Source organism: Protopterus annectens, chromosome 7.part0 (assembly GCF_019279795.1).
Source record: "Protopterus annectens isolate FY-2018-M chromosome 7.part0, PAN1.0, whole genome shotgun sequence".
Lineage (NCBI taxonomy): Eukaryota > Metazoa > Chordata > Ceratodontiformes > Protopteridae > Protopterus > Protopterus annectens.
This window is the reverse complement of record NC_056739.1, coordinates 1,710,056,143-1,710,078,207: the sequence shown is the minus strand read 5'-3', so window position 1 is coordinate 1,710,078,207 and position 22,065 is coordinate 1,710,056,143. Positions and strand designations below refer to the sequence as shown.

The window sequence follows — 22,065 nt, the reverse complement described above, 5'->3', positions numbered from 1 at the left end:
TTCCTCTTGTAGTTCATGTAGGACCCAACCTGGGACGCCATCTGGTCCCATGGAAGCAGTGTTTTTTGCTTTGGAGAGGGCAGCCTTCACCTGAGCATCTGAGATGTTTGGGAAACAGCCCTCTGCCGGGATAGATACTTGCTCTTTTGGGGGGGAGGGGGTGGAGAAGTTTGCACTGAACCTGTCTGCCAGGATATTGGCGATGTCTATGGGTTCAGTGTATTTTTTGTCGTTTAGAATAAACTCAGAACAAGTCTGGGAGTTGCATCCCAGGTTTCTAACATAACTGAAAAAAGCCTTATGATTGTCTTTGGTGTCCTGTGCAATTTTCTCTTGAAGCTGGCCTTGGAGGATTTTATGAGGGATCGTAATTTTTTGCTAGTACTGATCAGAGATGCCTTCCCTATTAGGGATTTTGCTCTATCATGTAGTAGCTTCCTCCTTCTGTTGTACAGTTTATTTATGGCAGGGGTCCACCAGACTGGACGCCTGCCTTTGGATGATTGGGTCTTGGTTTTATTTGGGATAGCATGATCCATGCATTCCTGGAGATGTCCGTAGAATGCATTTATATAAGATTCGCATTTTGGGCTGTAGTTTCCACTGGCCCTGGGGCCTTGAAGGATTACACTTCGGTTTTGAGAAGTGAGAAGTTTGCTTTTGAGAAGTTTTTCACTGTGGTTTTCTGGGCTGGGGGTGGGGTCGGGATGTGGACATCCAGTGAAATTAATTTATGGTCTGATCTTACCAATGAGGGATATACTTCTGGTCTGGAGCATAGAGTCCCCATGTTGGTAATGATCAGGTCTAGTATGTTGTCCCCTCTTGTGGGAGTGGTGACTAGTTGTTCCATAGCATTTGAGTTTATAATTTCCAGGAATCTTTGGGCTAAGGTGCTGGGGCTTGAGTAGTGCTCCCAGTCAATGTTTGGGTAGTTGAAGTCACCCAATATAATGGTGTTCGAAGAGATCTTCATGTTCTCCAATGTTTTCAGGAAAGCCGAATGGGATTCCTGACTTTGAGAGGGTGGTCTGTAGGATGCTATAAACTGAAAAGCAGTCTTGCCCACTGTTAGTTGCACATGGATGGTCTCCGATACTTCGTGCAATGCCACTAACCTGGAGGTGTGGATATCCTTGATAAATCTTTTGTGGTTCGGTCCGGGTTTTGGGGCCGAAAAGCATGATATGAGGTATAGCCTGGTAGTGCTGGGGTGCTCTCTGGAGCCTTGAACCAGGTTTCTGTCACTGCACAGATATCGATGTTCTCCATACTGAGGAGAGCTTCGAGTGCGTGCATCTTGAGGTTAAGACTTCTGACTCATGCCAAACATGTTTGTATTTCTACATTGGTAAAACATAGAGAAAATTCTGTACAAGGATATATGAGCACTTGTATGCTATTGCTAAATGTAACACTAACAACGCTCTTTATAAACATTCACTGACCTGTCATGGGTACACAAAATTCATGTTTGGCATTCTTGAAGTGATTAAACACAACCCAAGAGGTGGTTGGTGGGAATTGGATGTGGATTTGAGGGAATTTTATTGGATTGTTAAGTTAAATGCCTTAGTAGAACCAGGACTAAATGACTATTTGTCTTTACTGCCTGTATTAAAGAAAAAAGCGTTAACATTTTGAATGTTTCAAATGTTTTTAACAACAGGGTATGTATTGTTTATAACATTTTTAAAAAAACAACACTTTTTATGTACAATGTAATATTTATAATATTGTTTCTATTTATTAATTTATTCAATTATTCAATTATCTGTTCTTATTAAGTTGTATAAAAGGGTTAAGTTGTAGGGAAATTTAGTTCTGATGAAGTCCCCGAAGGCTAGGGGAAGAAAGCGCTTAACCAATAAATTTGTGGAAGTAAATAATTCTTCTTGGTTTATGTATGAAGCTAATGGTGTGACCACTACTCGTTTGAACATCAAACAGTTTTTATTGAGTTCTAAGGATTTGGATGTCCTTCAAACGGTTACTTTTGGACTAAATAACATGTTTCGCTAGTGCATTATGTAGACTCCTTTTCGTCATACGGTATAGATGTTCTCTGACCATGTGACATCTGTGGCTGCATTTATGTGGGCCTGCCCCCTGTTTATTTCCTGGTTCACACTCATCACCTGATTGGTTGTCGCTCCTGTAATTCCATCTCTATTGGTGGAGTCGTCTGCCAATATTGTAAGTTTATTTCTGAAGACGAAGAATTTAGACATCCAGACACACGTGAAAAATTTAAGCTTGGGACCAGTGCCACCTGTGAGAGTATGCATGTTGTTTACTTAGCTGTATGCCAAATATGCCATAAGTACTATGTAGGGAAGACTGATAGACAGCTTAAGTTTAGAATCAGAGAACATCTATACCATATGAAGAAAAGGAGTCTACATAATGCACTAGCGAAACATGTTATTGAGCCAAATGAACACCATATATTTAAGTTTATGGTCCTGGGGAGATGTATGGCAAACCCATGGGCAGGAGATATTAGAACCAGAATGAAAGGACTGGAGGCTGAATGGATTGTAAGGCTAAGGGCAGACACAGGGCATGGCCTTAACCCCAACAGGGTTGGGAGGGTGGCCTAATGGTTAAGGTGTTTGCCTTACAAACACAAGGTGCAGGGTTTGAGTCTCACAAGGGATAATTGGCTAGGCTTAAAATGGCTCACAAGGGCAGTTAGCTTAGTATTAATCTATGATTCTATGACTCTATGTCCCTTTGAGACCCATCCTGAAAACTCATTCGTTACGTAGATAGGAAATGTCAGAATTTTCATATGCATTTGTGTTTTATGTATATATATATATATATATTTTTTTTTTTTATGTTTTTATCACTTTTATTAAAATATCTTTTTCATTTAAAAGTTGAATGATAGGTCATGTGATACTAATTAAAAGTATAAGCATGGTGTCTTTATACCTTGTTATTTACACCTGAAGAAGCAGTCAGTGAAAGCACTTGTGTTTGTGTTTTGTACCATTAAATTATTTGGAGAACTGGAGCCTTGCCTTTGCTTGTTCGTTTACACTACTGGATTGTTTTTTTTTTCTTTTTTGCGGAGGTACCTGGATATCATTGGTTGGTTTTATTCTTATTTAATCATACTTTGACTTGGGAATGGGGTCCATTACTGTTGTGGTATTAGAAACCCAGAAAATTTGGAGAAATTTGAGAAATTAAAAAAAAAAAGATACTGCTTAACATTAAATTAAATTGTTTACTTAACAGATTAAGCTACTGTTGCAACCTGACTTTCAGAATACAACCATGCCTAATGATATGTCATCTACTTTCTGTAAATGGCTTAAAAATGCATAACTCATTGGGGAAGTAACTGAAAGCACAATTGCAAATGGTTAAAACATTTTAAGACAGTAGAAGAATAATATTTTAGGTTGTCAAAAGTGCAAAAGCAATATTTATTGCAGGGGAAACTGAAGTATTAGAAACCCAGAAGATTTGGAGAAATTTGAGAAATTAAAAAAAAAAGATACTGCTTAACATTAAATTAAATTGGTTACTTAACAGATTAAGCTACTGTTGCAACCTGACTTTCAGAAAACAACCATGCCTAATGATATGTCGTCTACTTTCTGTAAATGGCTTAAAAATGCATAACTCATTGGGGAAGTAACTGAAAGCACAATTGCAAATGGTTAAAACATTTTAAGACAGTAGAAGAATAATATTTTAGGTTGTCAAAAGTGCAAAAGCAATATTTATTGCAGGGGAAACTGAAGTATTATAGCAATAACCCAAGCCTGGGTGTGGGTAATGCGGGATTTACAAACAACAAACAAAGACAACCGTGGGTAAATCCCGCATTACCCACACCCAGAAGTAGGTTATTGCTATTATACTATGACATTGTTTAAGAAAAGAAATAATTACTTTTCTTAAATAATGGCATTGTATAATGCCTCTTTGCTGCCCTTCCGCAGCTGGCTGGTATCCGGCAGTTCTGATGTACTGCGCATGCGTACACAGTACATCAGAGCTGTGGCCAAAAGCAACGGAGAAAGCAAGATCTCCGTTGCTTTTTACTGTTTCGCTATGTTAAATGGGTTTAACATAGCGAGACAGCTTTAAAATAAGCAACAGTCCGTTGCTTATTTTAAAGCTGTCTCGCTATGTTAAACCCATTTAACATAGCGAACAGTAAAAGCAATGGAGATCTTGCTTTCTCCATTGCGTTTTTTTTTTTAAACCTGTTTCGCTATGCTAAATGGGTTTAACATAGCGAGACAGCTTTAAAATAAGCAACGGAGATCTCCGTTGCTTATTTAAAGCTGTCTCGCTATGTTAAACCCATTTAACATAGCGAGACAGGTTTAAAAAGCAATGGAGAAAGCAAGATCCCCGTTGCTTTTTACACACTGTGTCACTATGTTAAAGGAGTTTAACATAGCGAGACAGCTTTAAAAAAAGCAACGGAGATCTCCGTTGCTTTTTAAACCTGTGTCGCTATGTTAAACTCTTTTAACATAGCGAGACAGTTTTAAAAGAGACTTATACTAATGGAAAAGTCCAGGCAACCAGACCTTTTCCATTAGTATAAGTCGATTACAACATGCACGCTGGCCAATCAGCATGCATGTTTTGGAATATTAATGGGGGTCATGGTATAATATAGCAATAACCCGCCTGGGTGTGGTAATGCGGGATTTACCCACGGTTGGCGTGGTTTGGTCCCGAGGGCGAAGCCCGAGGACCAAACAAAGACAACCGTGGGTAAATCCCGCATTACCCATACCCACAAGTGGGTTATTGCAATTATACTATGACATTATTTAAGAAAAGAAATAATTACTTTTCTTAAATAATGGCATTGTATAATGCCTCTTTGCTGCCCTTCCGCAGCTATCTGGTATCCATGGCAGTTCTGATGTACTGCGCATGCCTACACAGTACATCAGAGCTGTGGCCAAAAGCAATGGAGAAAGCAAGATCTCCGTTGCTTTTTACTGTTTCGCTATGTTAAATGGGTTTAACATAGCGAGACAGCTTTAAAATAAGCAACGGAGATGTCCGTTGCTTATTTTAAAGATGTCTCGGTATGTTAAACCCATTTAACATAGCGAGACAGGTTTAAAAAAAAGCAACGGAGAAAGCAAGATCTCCCTTGCTTTTTACACACTGTGTCGCTATGTTAAAGGAGTTTAACATAGTGAGGCAGCTTTTAAAAAAGCAACGGAGATCTCCGTTGCTTTTTTTTAAACCTGTGTCGCTATGTTAAACTCTTTTAACATAGCGAGACAGTGTTTTAAAACAGACTTATACTAATGGAAAAAGTCCGGGCGACTGGACCTTTTTCCATTAGTATAAGTCGATTTACAATGTGCACGCTGGCCAATCAGCGTGCACATTTTGGAATATTAATGGGGGGTCATGGTATAATAAGAAACTATCAACTTGGGAATATAAAAGAACAAACAAGATTGTATAGGTATCTGGGAATAGATGATAAGTTAGTAATACGACATGAACAAATGAGAATAAAGCTTATTTATATATATATATATATATATATATATATATATATATATATATATAATATTATAATATTTTAGAAGATTAAAGCTAGTATTGAAAACTGCCTTGAGAACTAGAAACAAAGTGTTATAAATCAGTTTGTTTTAATAGGATTGACTGTGCCCAAAAATGTACTGGCTTAGTAAGAGAGGAAAATAAGAAAATACTTGAAGCTTATCCAGTGATATATAAAATACAGTGCATGGAATTATTTTATACCTCTCAGTCAGACTGAGGTGCAGGCATCCTTGAAACTGAAAATATATGACTACCTCTGCAATCATAGGACTGCATACTTATTTGTTGGCAACACCAGATCCAAACACAGTGAAAGTTCTAAACTATGAATGCCATAAATCTTGGATGACATCTTTGCTTAGATTAGCAGAAGTGTTTCAGAAAGGAGTGGGTATGGAAATCAAATCAGACATAGACAAGAAGAAAGTGCCAGAAAACAAAAGAATATAATGAATATGACACAATTACAGTGCAGGAATAGTCAACTGCTGGAAAAGAAATATGTTGATTAAAGGGGTGGGTTTCGCATAACAGTTAAGAACTTCACCTCATATACACAATGTACAGGGTTTGATTCTGACCTCAGATTACAGGCTAGGCTTAAAATGGCCCTGCAGGGTAGTTACCCTAGCATTCAACTATGGATCTATAGGATTTGACACATAAATGGCCAAGGTTATGTCAGTTTAAACCAAAAGATGAAAGGCTAAATAATGACAACTGGAAGATAGTGGGCACTGGACACGCTTGTTAACAAACTCTGTAGAAAAACTGGGAGATACAAATAAATGTAGGTTGTATAGTACAGAAACAGAAATGGTTACATATCGTGATCCTGGTCATTATATACACATGGCTAATGGTCTATAAACTGAAAGGCACAATAATATAGCAAGATTGTTCCATTGGGGATTGTGCAAACACTACAACTTAGTTTTCTTCTTTCAGCTTTTCCCAGTTAGAGGTCGCCACAGTGGATCACCTGTCCGCTCATGACTGGCAGTGGAGTTTTACAGTGTTGAGTTGCCAGCCCGGCGCCCAACCTTCCACAGAAGGCACACACATGCACACACTCACACCTAGGGCCAATTTGAAGTGTCCAATCCACCTACAGCATGTCTTTGGTATGTGGGAGGAAACCGGAGCACCCGGAGGAAACCCACGCAACCACAAGGAGGACATGCAGACTCCGCACAGAAGGCACCCCAGCCAAGGATCGAACCGGAGAACCTCTTGCTGTGAGGTGACAATGCTAACCACTGCACCACAGTGGCCGCCCAAACACTAGCTGGAAAGCACTGGAAGCATGCTCTACAGAGGATTACTGAAAATGAAGACATTCTGATCACATGGGATCATCTAACAATGCCAGTCAAGAAAGGAGAAGTGAGAAAACTAAGCGCAGTAGGCAAATCATAAGGGACAAAGCAGTATTAAATAGTGAAATAGTTAAAGCTGCATACCGAGGTGCAGTCATAAAACACCAAAATATGCAAGACAGAAAAACTAAATACTCCCAGGTAGTACCAGATGCAAAAGAGCTAATAAAAAGAATTTTTAAGTATACATAACACATAGCGACTAGGTCTGAAGTCAAATGAAGCTATTATAAAGTATTCTGAATGTGTATTTCATGTATACGCGACTTTATTTTGTGCATGTGTTTTTAGTGCAAGTGCAAAGTCGGCGACTCTCAAACTCAACTAATGCCTTTCATTGTGCTGTACCTCTCTCAGAACTAACTAGAGATTGTTGCTTTGTGCTGTACTTGGTTAAACTTGTCTAGTGACACAAGTCTAAACCTTATAAAAGGGCTTACTTGTAAATGACTCACAAAATGTTATTGATGTGACACTGTCTGTAACTTGCACTGTTTATATATTGTTTCTATCACAGTCTCTAGACTGTATGCGGCTTAACACTAAAAGTTGTCTTAATCTGCCTTTACCAATTCAACCTTAGTAACCCTAATATTCCTATCTCTTTCCCTTGTGTTCCAGGAAGCCCCCTCTCTTACCTAACACTGCCAGGTCCCCAAGACCCAAAATCGCGCTCATCGGGACTTCAAACTACAGTGACTACTACGACCAGAACCTACCTTCAAAAAGAAAACAAAACCTCCAACCCAACCAGTATTTAAAAATACAGGGTAAACGCAAATCATTTTTATCTTATTAATCCAGAAGTATTGCGTTCTAGTCTCAGGGAACTTGCACTGCCACCAGAATACTTTTAGTACTATAAAGCCTCCAAAACTGTCTCTTTACCTGCATCATTGAAAAGAACTGTAGTTGTAACTCCACTGTGCTGAGTTCCGTTAACTACTGTTCCCTCTAAGACCCTGTGAGTCTTCTGGCGGTGTATGCCCCGCTCCGCTTCGCCCTCGCTTTGCTCGGGCTCCGCTCCGCTCCCTGCCCCCTTATCCCACCCGCCCCCAGTATCCCTACTTTTATAGGAACAAACAGTCCCTCCCACTTTCCCTCTTAGCAAATCCTAAGCTCCCTTGTCACACCCCAATAACTCCTCCCACCTCTAGGCCCACACCCATTACCAAATTCTACACTAAGTCTCTTCCCTCTCCCACTACCCTTCTCCTATCTCCATCATGGCCAAATACATTTACACTATTACCCCCCTCATAACCATACTTCTCATCACCACTTATTTCCTAACAACATATGAAAACCAAACTCTTATAGGTATCCCCTTCCCTAAGCGCCACACCAACTCCCAATACAATCTTCATGTCATCTCTATTCCACCTTCACTCTACCAGGACAAAACTGTATCCCCCAAAATAGTCAACACTACACTTCATTACCCTAAATCTCCACATAACAAAGCTAATCTCAAAATCCTATTTAAATTACAAAGATTTTTAGTTTACCTGAAAAATCGTATAAACATCGACGGCGATATTCACCCTAACCCAGGACCCACCACCATGCTAGACTCCAACCCCTATAAATTAACCCGAAAATCTACTGACTCCCTTCTAATACTACATCTGAACCTAAGAAGCATTAACAACAAAGTTCACAACCTTCACGCCATTATAGCTACTCATTCCCCTGACATTATGTGTCTAACCGAAACATGGCTAAAGCCCTCTACTAAGAATGAAGAGATCCTCCCACCTGGGTACAATATTATTAGGGCTGATCGTGCAAAGAAAAAAGGTGGAGGAATAGCTGTTATGTTTAAAAATACCCTGAATATCCTTAAGAATCCAACACAACCTCCTATAATCTCTAACCTAGAAATTATTGCCCTACAGATCTGCCTAAACTCTCAAAAACGCATCAACCTCATTGCAACTTATATCCCACCAGGGAACAACACAGAAAACCTGGAGCAAACCCTGAGCTGGCTAGCCACCAGCTACCCACAAGAAACCATAGTACTTGGAGACGTTAACATTGACTGGTCTCTCTGTTCTACCCATACAACTCCACAACCTATCAATCTACATGGTTTTTCCCAAACCATCCTATCCCCAACTAGAATAGGCAACTCTCTTCAAAAAGAAAGCATCATTGACTGGATCCTTACTAATAGGGACTCAAACAACTACACCACAGGCACCCTTCCCAGTGACCTCAGTGACCACCTAATAACTTATATCATTAAACATAAATGCCCAACTTCTAACCCCCCCCTATATAGACTAATCAGAAACAAAAAGAAATTCGTCCCACAACTATTTCTTGCCGACCTGAAATCCTGCAACTGGACTATACTAAAAACCCTACCACTCGAGGAGAGTGTGTCACACTTCAATGACACATTCCTTAAGATACTTGACTCACATGCCCCACATAGGCAAATTAGATCCAAAGTTCGTATAGCACCTTGGCTAACTAGAGAAACTAAAACCAAAATCAAACTCCGTGACCAAGGCTGGGATAAATGGAGAGCCACAAAAACCTCCCAAGATCGCACTAAATTTCAACAACTAAGAAACACCACTAAAACAGCTGTTACCCAAGATAAAAAACAATACTTCTGCCACCTCCAGCAAAAACACCAGAACAACCCAAAGAAATTCTGGGCAGGTTTTAACAACCTTCTGCACCCAGGTAAAACCTCCACCCCAACCCGCGAGAAACTGATAGAGAAAGGACAGGAAGAAGTAGCCAACACCTTCAACTCCTTCTTCACTGAGACTATCCAAAATCTAGCCAGTCAACTAACCTCCACTCCCCCATCTGCCGCTCAACTGTATGTTGACACCCCTACCCCTTTCAAGTTAAAGCCAGTCTCTTCCTCTTATATAATGCCCTCTTAAAAAACCTCAAACCAACCTCCCTAGCGGCTGACCACCTTCCTGCAGAATTCTTACAAATTGCGTCTGATGTAATAGACTACCCCATATCAATCCTTATCAATAGAACTATAACTGAGACGAACATCCCCTCTATCTGGAAGATTTCTTATATCATTCCACTTCACAAAGGTGGTACCTCCATGGAAACGTCAAATTATAGACCAATAGCAATACTGTCCCCAATAGCGAAAATCATGGAAAGATGCATCCACAAACAACTTCTTCACTACCTAACCTTTAATCATCTCTTGTCCAACTCCCAGCACGGCTTTCGCCCCCACCATAGTACAACTACTGCCCTCCTTTCCTTTGTTGACTCCATCAATAACAATCAAAACAACAAACTTATATCCTCTGCCCTCTTTCTGGACCTATCAAAAGCTTTCGATATGGTCAATCATCAGCTCCTTCTTAACACCCTTGAAACCCTGCATCTGGACACTCTAGTTCTAAACTGGTTCAAGGCCTACCTCACTGGTAGGCAACAAGCTGTCCTGTGGCAAAACAGTATATCAGGACTGCTCCCAAATACCATAGGTGTTCCTCAGGGCTCTATACTGGGCCCACTTCTGTTTTCCATCTTCATAAATGACCTTCAATCAGTCATCCCTAAATCCACCTGCATCCAATATGCCGACGACTCCACCCTAATCTGCTCAGACGTCTCCCTCTCGAATCTCCAAACCATCACTCAACACTGTTTTTCTCTAGTTGAAAAATGGTTCACCGACTTGAAACTCCTACTTAACCCAACTAAAACGAAATTATTACTATTCTTCCCCAACGTCTTCTCACCCCTAGGTAAAGAACTCCCAAACACTAACAACATAACCTTCCATGTTAAATCCAACAATGGGACCCTCATAACCCCTGTCACCAGTACCAAATTACTAGGAGTTACCATTGATCATAAGCTCAAATTTGACATACACATTACTCAAACCGTAAAGTCTGTTAACAAAAAACTAAGATCCATGTACAGAATTAAAAATTTCTTAACTCCTTCTACCAAATTAACTATTGCCTGTACCCATCTCCTCTCTTCCCTCCTCTACACTTCCCCGGGCCTCTCTTTCCTCAATAAACGTGAACTTAACATGCTCTTCCTTGCCTGCAACCACATTGCTAGATTTATAACAGGTTCCCCTTATCGAACCCACCATTGTCTTAACTTGAGGAACCTTGGCTGGCTGGAACTGCCTAATCTCCTCAAACTTAACCAACTCACCGAAGCTTACAAAATAATCAACCATCCTGATAAAACTCCTTCACTGTGCAGCATACTGACTCCATACACCAACCTCAATAGTCTTCGATCATCCAACAGTACCCAGATCCTAACCATTAAAGCTAAGAACTCAGGTGGGGATGCCCTCTACGCCAACTCCATTGGCAAGCCGTGGAACTCCCTGCCAAACTACCTAAGACTTGCAACCTCACACACTCAATTCAAAAACAACCTTAAAGAATATCTCACAACACAGTGGTTATGCCCATGTCGTGCACCTGACTAGCTACATATCTCATATCCTCTGAGTCCCACATCTTCCTAGCCCATTTCCCTTATCCAGACCTCTAAAATCTCTCATTCCTAATAGTAATGAGGATTATACTTGATCCAGTCTATATTCCATTACCATATGTGAAATTAATGCTATGTATAACCTCCAGTATGTTCTTTGTCTAATATAACATCTATGTAATTTTTTTTCATCTTGTAAATGTTATTTGTATTCTCTTTTTTGTAACTCTATTTTGAATCTTGTAATTGAAACATGTACTGACCATTTTGTTTGTTTGGAGCTTTTCTCCTCGGGCCTCTACTGAAAACGGATATGTATCCAGCTAGACTAGCCCGGTTAACAAATGTAAAATAAATAAATAAAATAAACATAAATAAGCTAACAATAGAGGTAATTTCATATGGACTGCAGATGGACACTATTTGGGGTACATAGCTGGTACTAAGAAGAGCACCCCTGACAAACATCAAAGACTGAAGCAATACTAAGTCATCAAATGTTAATCATGCCCTGATTTAGGAAGAGGATGGATTTCCATCAAAGTATTATAAGTCATAACCATTTGAAGAAATAAGAAATGATACTCACAGATGAGACTCTGAAGACTTATAAGAGCCCTGCTGTTTACTATATTAAACTCTGTTTACTAGTCTTTTTGTAAACATATGGAAGCATTACTATAATGTTAAATTAATGCACTCTACAGATGAATCTATATCCTTTTGCACAGCCCAGAATACATACAAAAACAGAAAAAGAAGTGCACCATTTATTTCATTCACTTCAAACATGGCTGGACCACTCATAACTTATATTAAAGGAAGCACCATTCTCCAATATAATTAATGCTAAACTCATACCTCTCAACTCTACAGATTTTTACAGAATGTCCAGATTTTTGCCTCATATTTTTGGTCTGTTCCTCATAAATTTTGAGGTTTTCTGGCAAATCATTGAGGATTGAAATCACTAAATAATACTAAATAATGGCAGACATTTGAGTTTCAGACTTTATATCCTTCAGAAAATACAGTACATAATAATGCAAAACTGGTTACTCTAGCAACGTTCTAAGTTTATAGTAGTATTTAAATGCTGTCCCTATTTTGGGCCTTTGTCCCCCCACTCTTTCTGGCTTTGTCCAGATTTCTTGCACTGAGAAGTTGAGTGGTATGGCTAGACTAATCTTTTTATATATTGGTTAGTGTCCAGAAACCATTCAGAACCTTTCTGTTCCTTTATTTCCATTTTCACTGTGACAGATTATGAAGGTGTCTCTTCATTTATTCGCAAATCAAATTTTACTTTGTTTCAGAAAGGAATTTGCCCCTTGCTCTATGACAGAAGTGTAGATAGGTTGGGGTGAAAAGGGTACAAGGTGTTAGGGAGAGTGATCATCAGCAAATGCCTAGCAGACTTAGTACAATAGTGGCATAGAGTTTGAGAATACTAGTATAACGTTTGTAGTCAAGTCTGAAGTGCTGTGGCTTCAGGGCTCCATGTATGGTATTTACAATGTAGCAAGCCACTTGTTAGATTTATAGCAAGTCATTTGCTATAATTACTCAGAAAGAAGAACCTTTCTTTTGCTCCTTGGAGAGCTTTTTTTTCTGCTCCTCATATTAGAGTTTTGGGGGGGGGGCAGATCAGAGAGCTGCACCAGGCAAGATAACACCTAGCTGCTGTTCTGCTCCAGGACATACCATTTTTTTTAGTTCTCTTACTTACTGCTCAGAAGTTTACTTCTTGAGACTGTATATTGCTGAGATCAAGAAAATGCTATAAATTACACATAGCAGAAATATGAAATACTTTTCCAAACACTATCAAAAATCTGTATATGAAGAGCAAAGTTGAGTTAGACTGTAACACTACACAAGTAAACTGTTTTGCCATTCCTTCACCATCTTTTTGAAGTGATAACCATCAGTCAACCACATAAGAAAGAGTTGTTGCTTCTGCATTTATTATGAAATTCATTATTTAAAACCTTTAAAATGGCAGTGGAAGATATTTCATTGTCTAACACCAGACCAGGATGTATTTTATAGAATCTGTATATATACATACAAAGATCATTGCACAGATCATTTGAGTTGTATCACAGCTGCTCCCAAGTAACACTTTGAGTCATGAATTATTGGTGTCACTGCTGCTGAACACGCATAAGAGATGGAGATCATAATAATCATATGATACTGTTTAGAGGGTGGTACAATCCTACAAACTTCCAGAGACAGGTTTTACACTGCCTGTCAGTAATCACTGATTCTCTGAGGTGCAGTAAGTTTAGACTGAGAATTGTGCTTTATCTGTTTGTATTGTGTAAGCTCCAGTACATGTGTTGCAAGTATGTGTGTATTCATGTTCATAATGTGGGCATAAATTGGGATGTAATGTAGCTCACTTTAATATGGCAATAAGGTAGTTTGGTACAGCTATAGCCTAAGTATATGAGATTATGTGGTATTACAAGTGCATTATAAGAAAAAATATCAGACAACACTGTGATCCTGCTTCAAGTACAGCACAAATGGCCATTGCTGTTTTATTTGATATTTAACTACTAGACAAGCCTGAAATGATGACTGGACGACTCTTCAGCTGAGTGACCGATCATATGTGCAACAAAGTTGCTCAGGTCCCTAGAATGTAACACAGAGGCTATGTGGCATACAAACTTGCACAAAGGCATACACAGATGCGTACACAAACACACACACACACACACACACACACACACACACACACACACACACACACTCTATATGGCACTACTTACCTAGACTGTTAAACTGAGAAGGGTGAAGCTATTCCACTTTGCCCTATCCTAGATTCTCCCATTGAAATGCATAGATACACACAGTCAAATTGCTGTATATACATTTTGCACTGCTCTACATGGATTTTGCATTGTACAGACATTTAAGAATTCCCATTCTACACAAGAATCCTTTGCAGAGCAGTTAATAGGGATACCTAAGGACACATTTAGCACAGACCATAGCCACAGGCTACCATATTTACATGTGACTCCAAAAATCCTTTGCTGCTTAGTACTAGTGAGCAGTGATCTGCCTATGAACTATGAACACTTGAATGGAATATAATATCACCTGCACAACTTTGTCCACTATGCAAAGTGTTTACAAATTTCACAATATATAACATTTAAGGTGTCAAACTAGAGAGCCATTATTGTATGCACTGTCTATGCATCATTATAAACATTTTCAAACTTAAAAGGAATGTGTGTGTGTGTGTGTGTGTGTGTGTGTGTGTGTGTGTGTGTGTGTGTGTGTGTGTGTGTGCTCACATGTATGTGCAAGTATGAGTAGGGACATCTCTGTTAGATATGTCTCTACTGAGTCAGAATGCAATACCATCAAACAATTATTGGATATTTCTTATTTATTTACAGCTACATATAACATGGGGTATGAGACAAAATAAATACGTGATGTAGTCTAATAGTTGAGAGCTTAGTAGCATAGCTAAGTACACATTATTTGAGCCAAAGTCTCTCTCTAACTCCGTCCCTTCTGTAAGCTGTGAATAGTTATTTGTGTTTTCCACTGCCAATGACTCCAAGAGTTTCTATTTTTTACTTCCTAAGCTGTAATATATCACTTGTTGTTTACATTTCATTATAAGTGGTCTGAATTGCATTACTTTGCACTTCATTGACCTTCATTGTTGTTTTACTAAGCCTGTTAAAAATAAAAGGACTGACTTCCAATATTACTTTCTCAGCTAAGTTAAAGAAAGAGCATTTATTTTCCATTTTGTTATACAAGTTCATTGATCTGTCAGCAGGAAATAGCAACAAAATAAAACCATATTTACCACAAATGTGCCATATTTACCTTACCATGCCAAGAAGTTACTGTGTTTCATTCAAAAGAAAGTTCACTTCTGTCTTACTACATTCTCATTTAGTCTGCTACATTCATGCATATCACTGTTGCAAGAATCATTCCTTGACTGATCAAAGTACTATATCTCCTGGTGAATATTTGACAAAACAGATGAAATGTTGCAGCCATTATATTCTGAAACAATGCTGTAGAATTTAGGAAATTAAAAACCTAAAGACAGTTCATGCAGTAAAAGCATAGCAGCACTCGAGAGGAAACAATTATACTTTTTCAGACAGCAGCTGAAAAAATGGTATGAATAAATAATTTGCCTAAGCTCATGCCACGTGGCTTTATTTAGTTAAATGAATTGCTTATTATCGCTTACTAATTTGTAATTAAGCTCCTCTCTGCCCGGCCTTGAACCTATTGAACAATCAGGTTAACAAAACATGAATAAGTAAAGAAAAGAAATAAAAAAGAAATACACAAAGAAAAAGAAAGCTATAATCACAAAGAAAAAGAAAGAAAGATATAATCCAAATTACTAAGTAAATAAACACTACAATGAAAAACACACAGCCATTTATCTGGTCATATTTTTGTGTATCAAACATCACTAAGTAGCACATTGCATAAAAATCACGCTATTGATAAATTAAAATGCCAGCAACATGCTTTGAACTTATTATTATTATTAAATTCATACCTGAACAGGATGAATTTGGCTTTTTGTGCTTCCAACTCCCTCAACAGTGGTGACTGCCATACCATGCAGCATGCAGACTGGAACCAGGCAGGAAACCGCAGAGAAATGTCTGTTGTAATGGTTAAGGATAACACAAGGAAACTGTCACGCTCCTACTTTGGACACAGTAGAAGAGTCTTTGTGGGCTCTGTTCAAGCAGCTTTATTTTATACAAACACATCACTATAGAAGTTTACTGACTTTAACTTAAGTAACATATACAAACTAAGAACTAAGATCATGCATGCTCACTCTCTGGCTGCTCTTTCAAAATGACACTAGGGATTACACGTGTCTGGAATTTATACATGCATATACAGTCTTTAACACGCTTCTTAAAGACACAGCACACATCACATACAATCTGATCTACATCCTCCCTCTTTGAGAAATAGATCTTGCAATGTTATGAGTCTATTTGGTATGCATATATCACAGGTAATTCCTTGCAATGCATTATACAAGACTAGGTACACACACACACACACACACACACACACACACACACACACACACACACACACACACACACACACACACGCACACACACACACACATATATATATATGTGTGTATATATATATATATATATATATATGTCTCTGTTAGAATGTCGAAAGCACAGTTCATCGAACCGTATCTTGACAAACACACTTTAGCGAAAGTGCATAACATTGAATATGCACTTTCGCTAAAGGAGACTGAAAAGGAGAAAACATGCCATTTGCATGTTTTGTTAGTTGTACATCAACATATACAGTTGATATACAGCTAACAAACCTCTTGTGGAGATTGCTGTACAGTGGGGATGAGGGAATATTCCCTTTTCCCATTGTAGTGTGATCTCGGAGTTAGAATATTAAATTGGGGGGTGTGGGGGGTGCAGGGGGGCTTGCCCCCTGCAAAATACTGTTTAGAGGTTGTTAGTCTGTTTTTTGCCGGTTACAAAAACCGGCTTTTGCAAAAGTGCACTTTCGATATACTGCACTTTCGCTTTTATGAGCTTTGATGTTGTTAGATCGATGTGTGCTTTTGATCTAACAACATAGACCCATATATGTATATATATATATATATATATATATATATATATATATATATATATAGATAGATAGATATAGATATATATATATATATATATATATATATATATATATATATATATATATATATATATATTTATATTTATATTTATATATACAGTTAAGTTCACGTTGCTACGTATTTCAATTGGGTTTAGATATTCGTCCATATCGTGTGACATTAAACTGGGAATTGGATTTAGTAACTGGAACTGCCTCTACAGAATGTTTGACCTTTGGAATGTTCAGAACATTCTCAGGAATGGAATCAGAGGTTTAAACACACTCTGGTATGCACTCTGGCATGGGAACAACATCTGCTTCGCTTTTTGATTTGGAGTCTACATCACAGAAACAATGTTGTGATCATGATGATGATTCTGGTACAGGAAGAAGAAGTCTATGATTCCTCCTATACTCTACACCCTTGGAGTCTACCAGATAAGATCTTGGTTCAGCACAGATGCCTGTAATCTGACCAATTCAGTCGAAACCTTTCGACTGGATTCCTACCCTCTCTCTTTCCCTCAAAAGATGAAGAACTCTGCTTGATCTGTCATAACTGGACCTCTGGATATTATGCTTCATAAACAATTGAGCCTTGATGGTTTTATTATTCTTAACTTTAGGCCTCAATGAACTGGAATTAATGGGCAGCATAGTTCTGGTTTGCCTGGAAAGTAATCTTTGAGCAGGTGAGCCAAGCATATCATCACGGGGTATATTTCTGAGATTAAGCAAATTCAAGAACACATTGATATTGTCATGCTTTGACCTTTCAAGTAATTGCTTTGCACTTTATACTGCATGTTCAGCTATTACATTTGACTGTGGATATTCTGGACTACTAGTAACATGTACAAAGTCCCATTCTTTTGCAAATTTATGAAACAACTGACTAGTAAATTGAGTACCATTGTCAGTGATAACTTTGTGTGGACTACCATGGACTGAGAAATGGCATTTCAACTTAGTAATAACAGAACTGGATGTTAAGTAAGGTAGTATATCAGTCTCAAACCAATTCAAATAAGAGTCTACCAAAACCAAGTAGTGTTGATTGTTCCACTTGAAGATATCACTGGCTACAGTTGACCAGGGTAGTTCAGGATCTGGACTTAGCTGAAGTGGTTCTCTTTGTGAATGCAGTCTTGCACTATTGCATACTGAACAAGAAGTAAGTACCTTATCAGTGTCTTTTGGTAATGAAGGCCAAAATACCAATTCTCTCCCTCTTCTCTGAAAGGATGTGGAAACTGGTTGACCACAATGAAAATCTGGATATATTCTTGTTGTAAGAAAGCAGGAACAACAATTTTAGGACCTTTGAAAATAATGCCATCTTCCATTAAAATTTCATCTCTGTAAGGAAAATAGGTTTGCACTTCATGTGGTGCACTAGATTTTATGGCCATCCAACATTAATGTAGTGAGTGAGCTTTTGCAAAATTGGATCAGTCATTGTGTGATCCCTTAACTCATCAAGCCTAGTGGTAGAAATATTATGTACTACCATCACATCAAAGTCAAAATTCTCCGCATCAAGATGTTCCGTCATATTTCTGCACAATCTGGATAAGGTATTAGCCAGATAGAGCAATTTGCCTTTCATATAGACCATTCTGAAATTGTACTTTTGCAATTTGAGCATCATTGTTTGTCATCTCGCTGGAACAGAATGCATAAGCTTCTTTAGAATAGTAACTAGTGGTTGGTGGTCAGTTTCAGTCAAAATATCTCAACCAAAAATATGATCATGAAACTTGGAACATGCAAATATTATTGCCAAAAGTTCCTTCTCAATTTGAGCATATTGCATCTCAATTTGGGTAAGTGTTCTAGATGCACAGGCTACTGGTCTGCCCTCTTGAATTATAACTGCTCCAAGACCAAATTTTGAAGCATCACAGGAAAGAGCGACTGGTTTGTTCACATCATACTATCTTAATGTATGTGGGGTGGTACTTTTCTGCTTAAGGTCTTCAAATGCCTTCTGGTGCTCTTTCAACCATGACCATGCAACATTTTTACATGTTAGCTCTCTTAAAGGTGCTCCCAACTCACTGAAGTCTGGTATAAATTTGCCTAAATAGTTGACCTTAGGAAATGCTGTACAGCTTGTACATTGCCTGGTGCTGACATCTCAAGAATAGCTGTTTGCTTGGTCGCGTCTAGTCTCAAGCCAGTAGTGGTAAATAAATGACCTACATATGTAACTTCTGGAAGTCTGAATTTGCACTTCAGAGGATTGAGCTTCAAGTTTACTTCATGTGCTCATTAGGGTTGCCAACTTTTCTTATTGAAAATTCTGGACATGTACGTAAAAGCAAAATGCATGCAGAATAAAAGTGTGCATTAACCTCCCCTCAAGGGGATTGTCATGCGTTATTACTGTGCTCGATCAAACATATTCTTGTGCTCTTCAATGTCAATTCTGGACTGTCCTGAAAAATTCAGGACAGTTGGCAATCCTACCGGGTGCTCTGTCTAGAACTTTCTTTAGGCTTCTGTCATGCTCTGCTTCACCATTGCCTCCAACCAATATATCATCTACTATTATGACACAAGGATAACCCAAAAAAATTTGCTCCATTGCACGCTGAAAAACTTCACTTTCAGAATTTATTCCAAATGGCATCCTTAGGAATCTGTATTTGCCAAATGGAGTACCAAAAGTGGTTAGAAATGGAGATTTGCGATCAAGCATCACTTGCCAAAATGAACTGTTTGCATCCAAAACAGTGGCATTTGGTATTAGAGCTGCAACCTCTTCGACTGTGCACATTGGATGATATGGTCTCTTCAATGCCTTGTTCAAATCTCTTGGGTCAATACATATTCTGATTGCATCTGAGCCTTTTTTGTGAGCTGCCACCATGGACGACACCCATTCAGTTGACTCTGTGACTGGACAAATCACATCTTGCTGCACCATTTTATCCAACTGAGCCTTAACATTATTCTGCATGGCTATCAGAACTCTTCTCACTGGTCTGACTACTGGAGCGATCTCTGGGTCTAATTTCATGGAATGCACAACTGGAAGTTTGCCCAACTTGTCATTGAAAATATCAGCATACTCTCAGAAAATGGCTTCAGAAAAAATAGAACTAAGAAATGCACTTATGTGATGAAACTCTAGCAAAAGAAAGCAGATTCGCTCTCAAACTATCTTTAGAGTCCCAATAAAGACTGTACTGGTCTTCAGACTAAATAGAATAACAAGCTGTAACAGTTCTGGACCAAATAACATGAAAGCACCACTGAGCCTTCACTTTGAATTTCTTCACTTCCATAACCAACAAGTCTCGCACTACTGGCCACACTGACTTGTTAATTAGTTCTCACTTTAGCAAATGTGCCTGCTGATATAACATTACACTTTGAATCAGTGTCTACTTTAAACTGTGGATTTTCCATTAATCCGGAGAGTACAAAACACTTTACTTTTGCTAATACATTCACTGTATCACCTCTTTCACCAAGTACTGATACACCATCTACATAGAAAGCTGACTGCTTTGACTCTACTTGATCAACTTGTTTTTTTGTGTGACCTTTCTTTACAACTGTGTGGGGTATACTTGCTTTGCAAAACTTTTGGAAATGGTTCTATTTTTTTACATGTGTGACATTGCTGACCAAATGCTAAGCACTTCTCTCTTTTAGACTCATGATTTGCACCACAATTGCGACAGTTAACAATAAGGCTAGATCTGGGTTTTGCTGATTCTTGCTTGTACTGCACTGAGCAGTAATGCCTGAATTTATTTGGCTTGTAAAGCAATAGACAGCATCAGTAATGGACCCCATAGTCAAGGACGTAGAAATTCTTCAAAATCTGGACCCAAACCAACTTGGGTTTGTTAAAGGAAGATGTGGACTGTTTTGAAACATGTCACTAACATACTAGACTCGGGTAAATTAGTCCATGCCATATACTTGGATTTGGCCAAAGCCTTTGACACCATTCCACACTCTGACTATGAATAACAAAATTAGTCGGTTAGAGCTGCAAGGACTTGAGTTCTGACAGTGAGTATCCCTCAGGGATAGGTGCTGGTACCTCTTCCTTTTAGATCTACTTCTCTGCCATTAAAGCATATACCAAAGCCCTGTAACTTACAAAGTTGGCCAATATCTGCAAATTCAGAACTGTGATAAATACCACATATGGCTATGTGTATTCTCCAGGAAGGCATAACTCATGTGAACAAGTGATGCTTGGAACATGGTCTCACACTAAACGCCAAACAGTACAGCACTGTGTCCTTTGGCAAACCTGGCATTCCTGCTCCTAAAAATTGACTTGGTTATTAGGGACTTGGACAACTTCTTTGACAATGAACTATCCTTTAACCTCTATGTGACCACTCTTGTTAGGAAATCCTATTACATAGCCAGACTAATCACCATGGACACATTTACTACACAAAGAAAGTCATCTTCCCCCCTCGATCCCTCCCTTATCAGACCAAAACTAAAATATAATGCTCCCTTATGTATGTACTTGGCTAGGCATATTTTATTTTTATTTATTTATTTTACATTTGTTGATCGGGCTAGTCTAGCTGGATATATGTCCATTTTCAGTAGAGGCCCGGTGAGATAAGCACCAACATTCAAAATGAAATTACATAAAAAAAAACGTGAAAAAACTTTACAGCAGTACATGAACATAGGCAACTAAAGATAACATTTTAACTGGTGACAAAGTTATAAAGTACAAATTGCAGAAAGTAGAACATTTAGATAAGAATATTATTACAAAATATTGCTTAGAGTGGTATTTATGGTGAATACTAGCATAATGTATAGTAATAGAGGATACAGGATAGTATGAAGAAGCCTGGCAGATATGTTAGTATATCATGTGGTATAAGAAGTGGAAAGAATACATATATATAGAAATAACTACATATGTATATATATATATATATATATATATATATATACA

The 22,065-nt window shown here is 38.4% G+C and overlaps 1 protein-coding gene across 1 annotated transcript in view; it reads right to left on the bottom strand.

Moving 5' to 3' along the window:
• LOC122807193 (aldehyde oxidase 3-like) overlaps positions 1 to 22,065 on the bottom strand; it is a 1,326,697-nt gene that overhangs the window by 1,189,813 nt on the left and 114,819 nt on the right. The window contains exon 4 of the mRNA XM_044078243.1: positions 15,988 to 16,096. Coding sequence (XP_043934178.1) covers positions 15,988 to 16,096 — 109 coding nt within the window. The remainder of the gene's footprint in view (positions 1 to 15,987; positions 16,097 to 22,065) is intronic.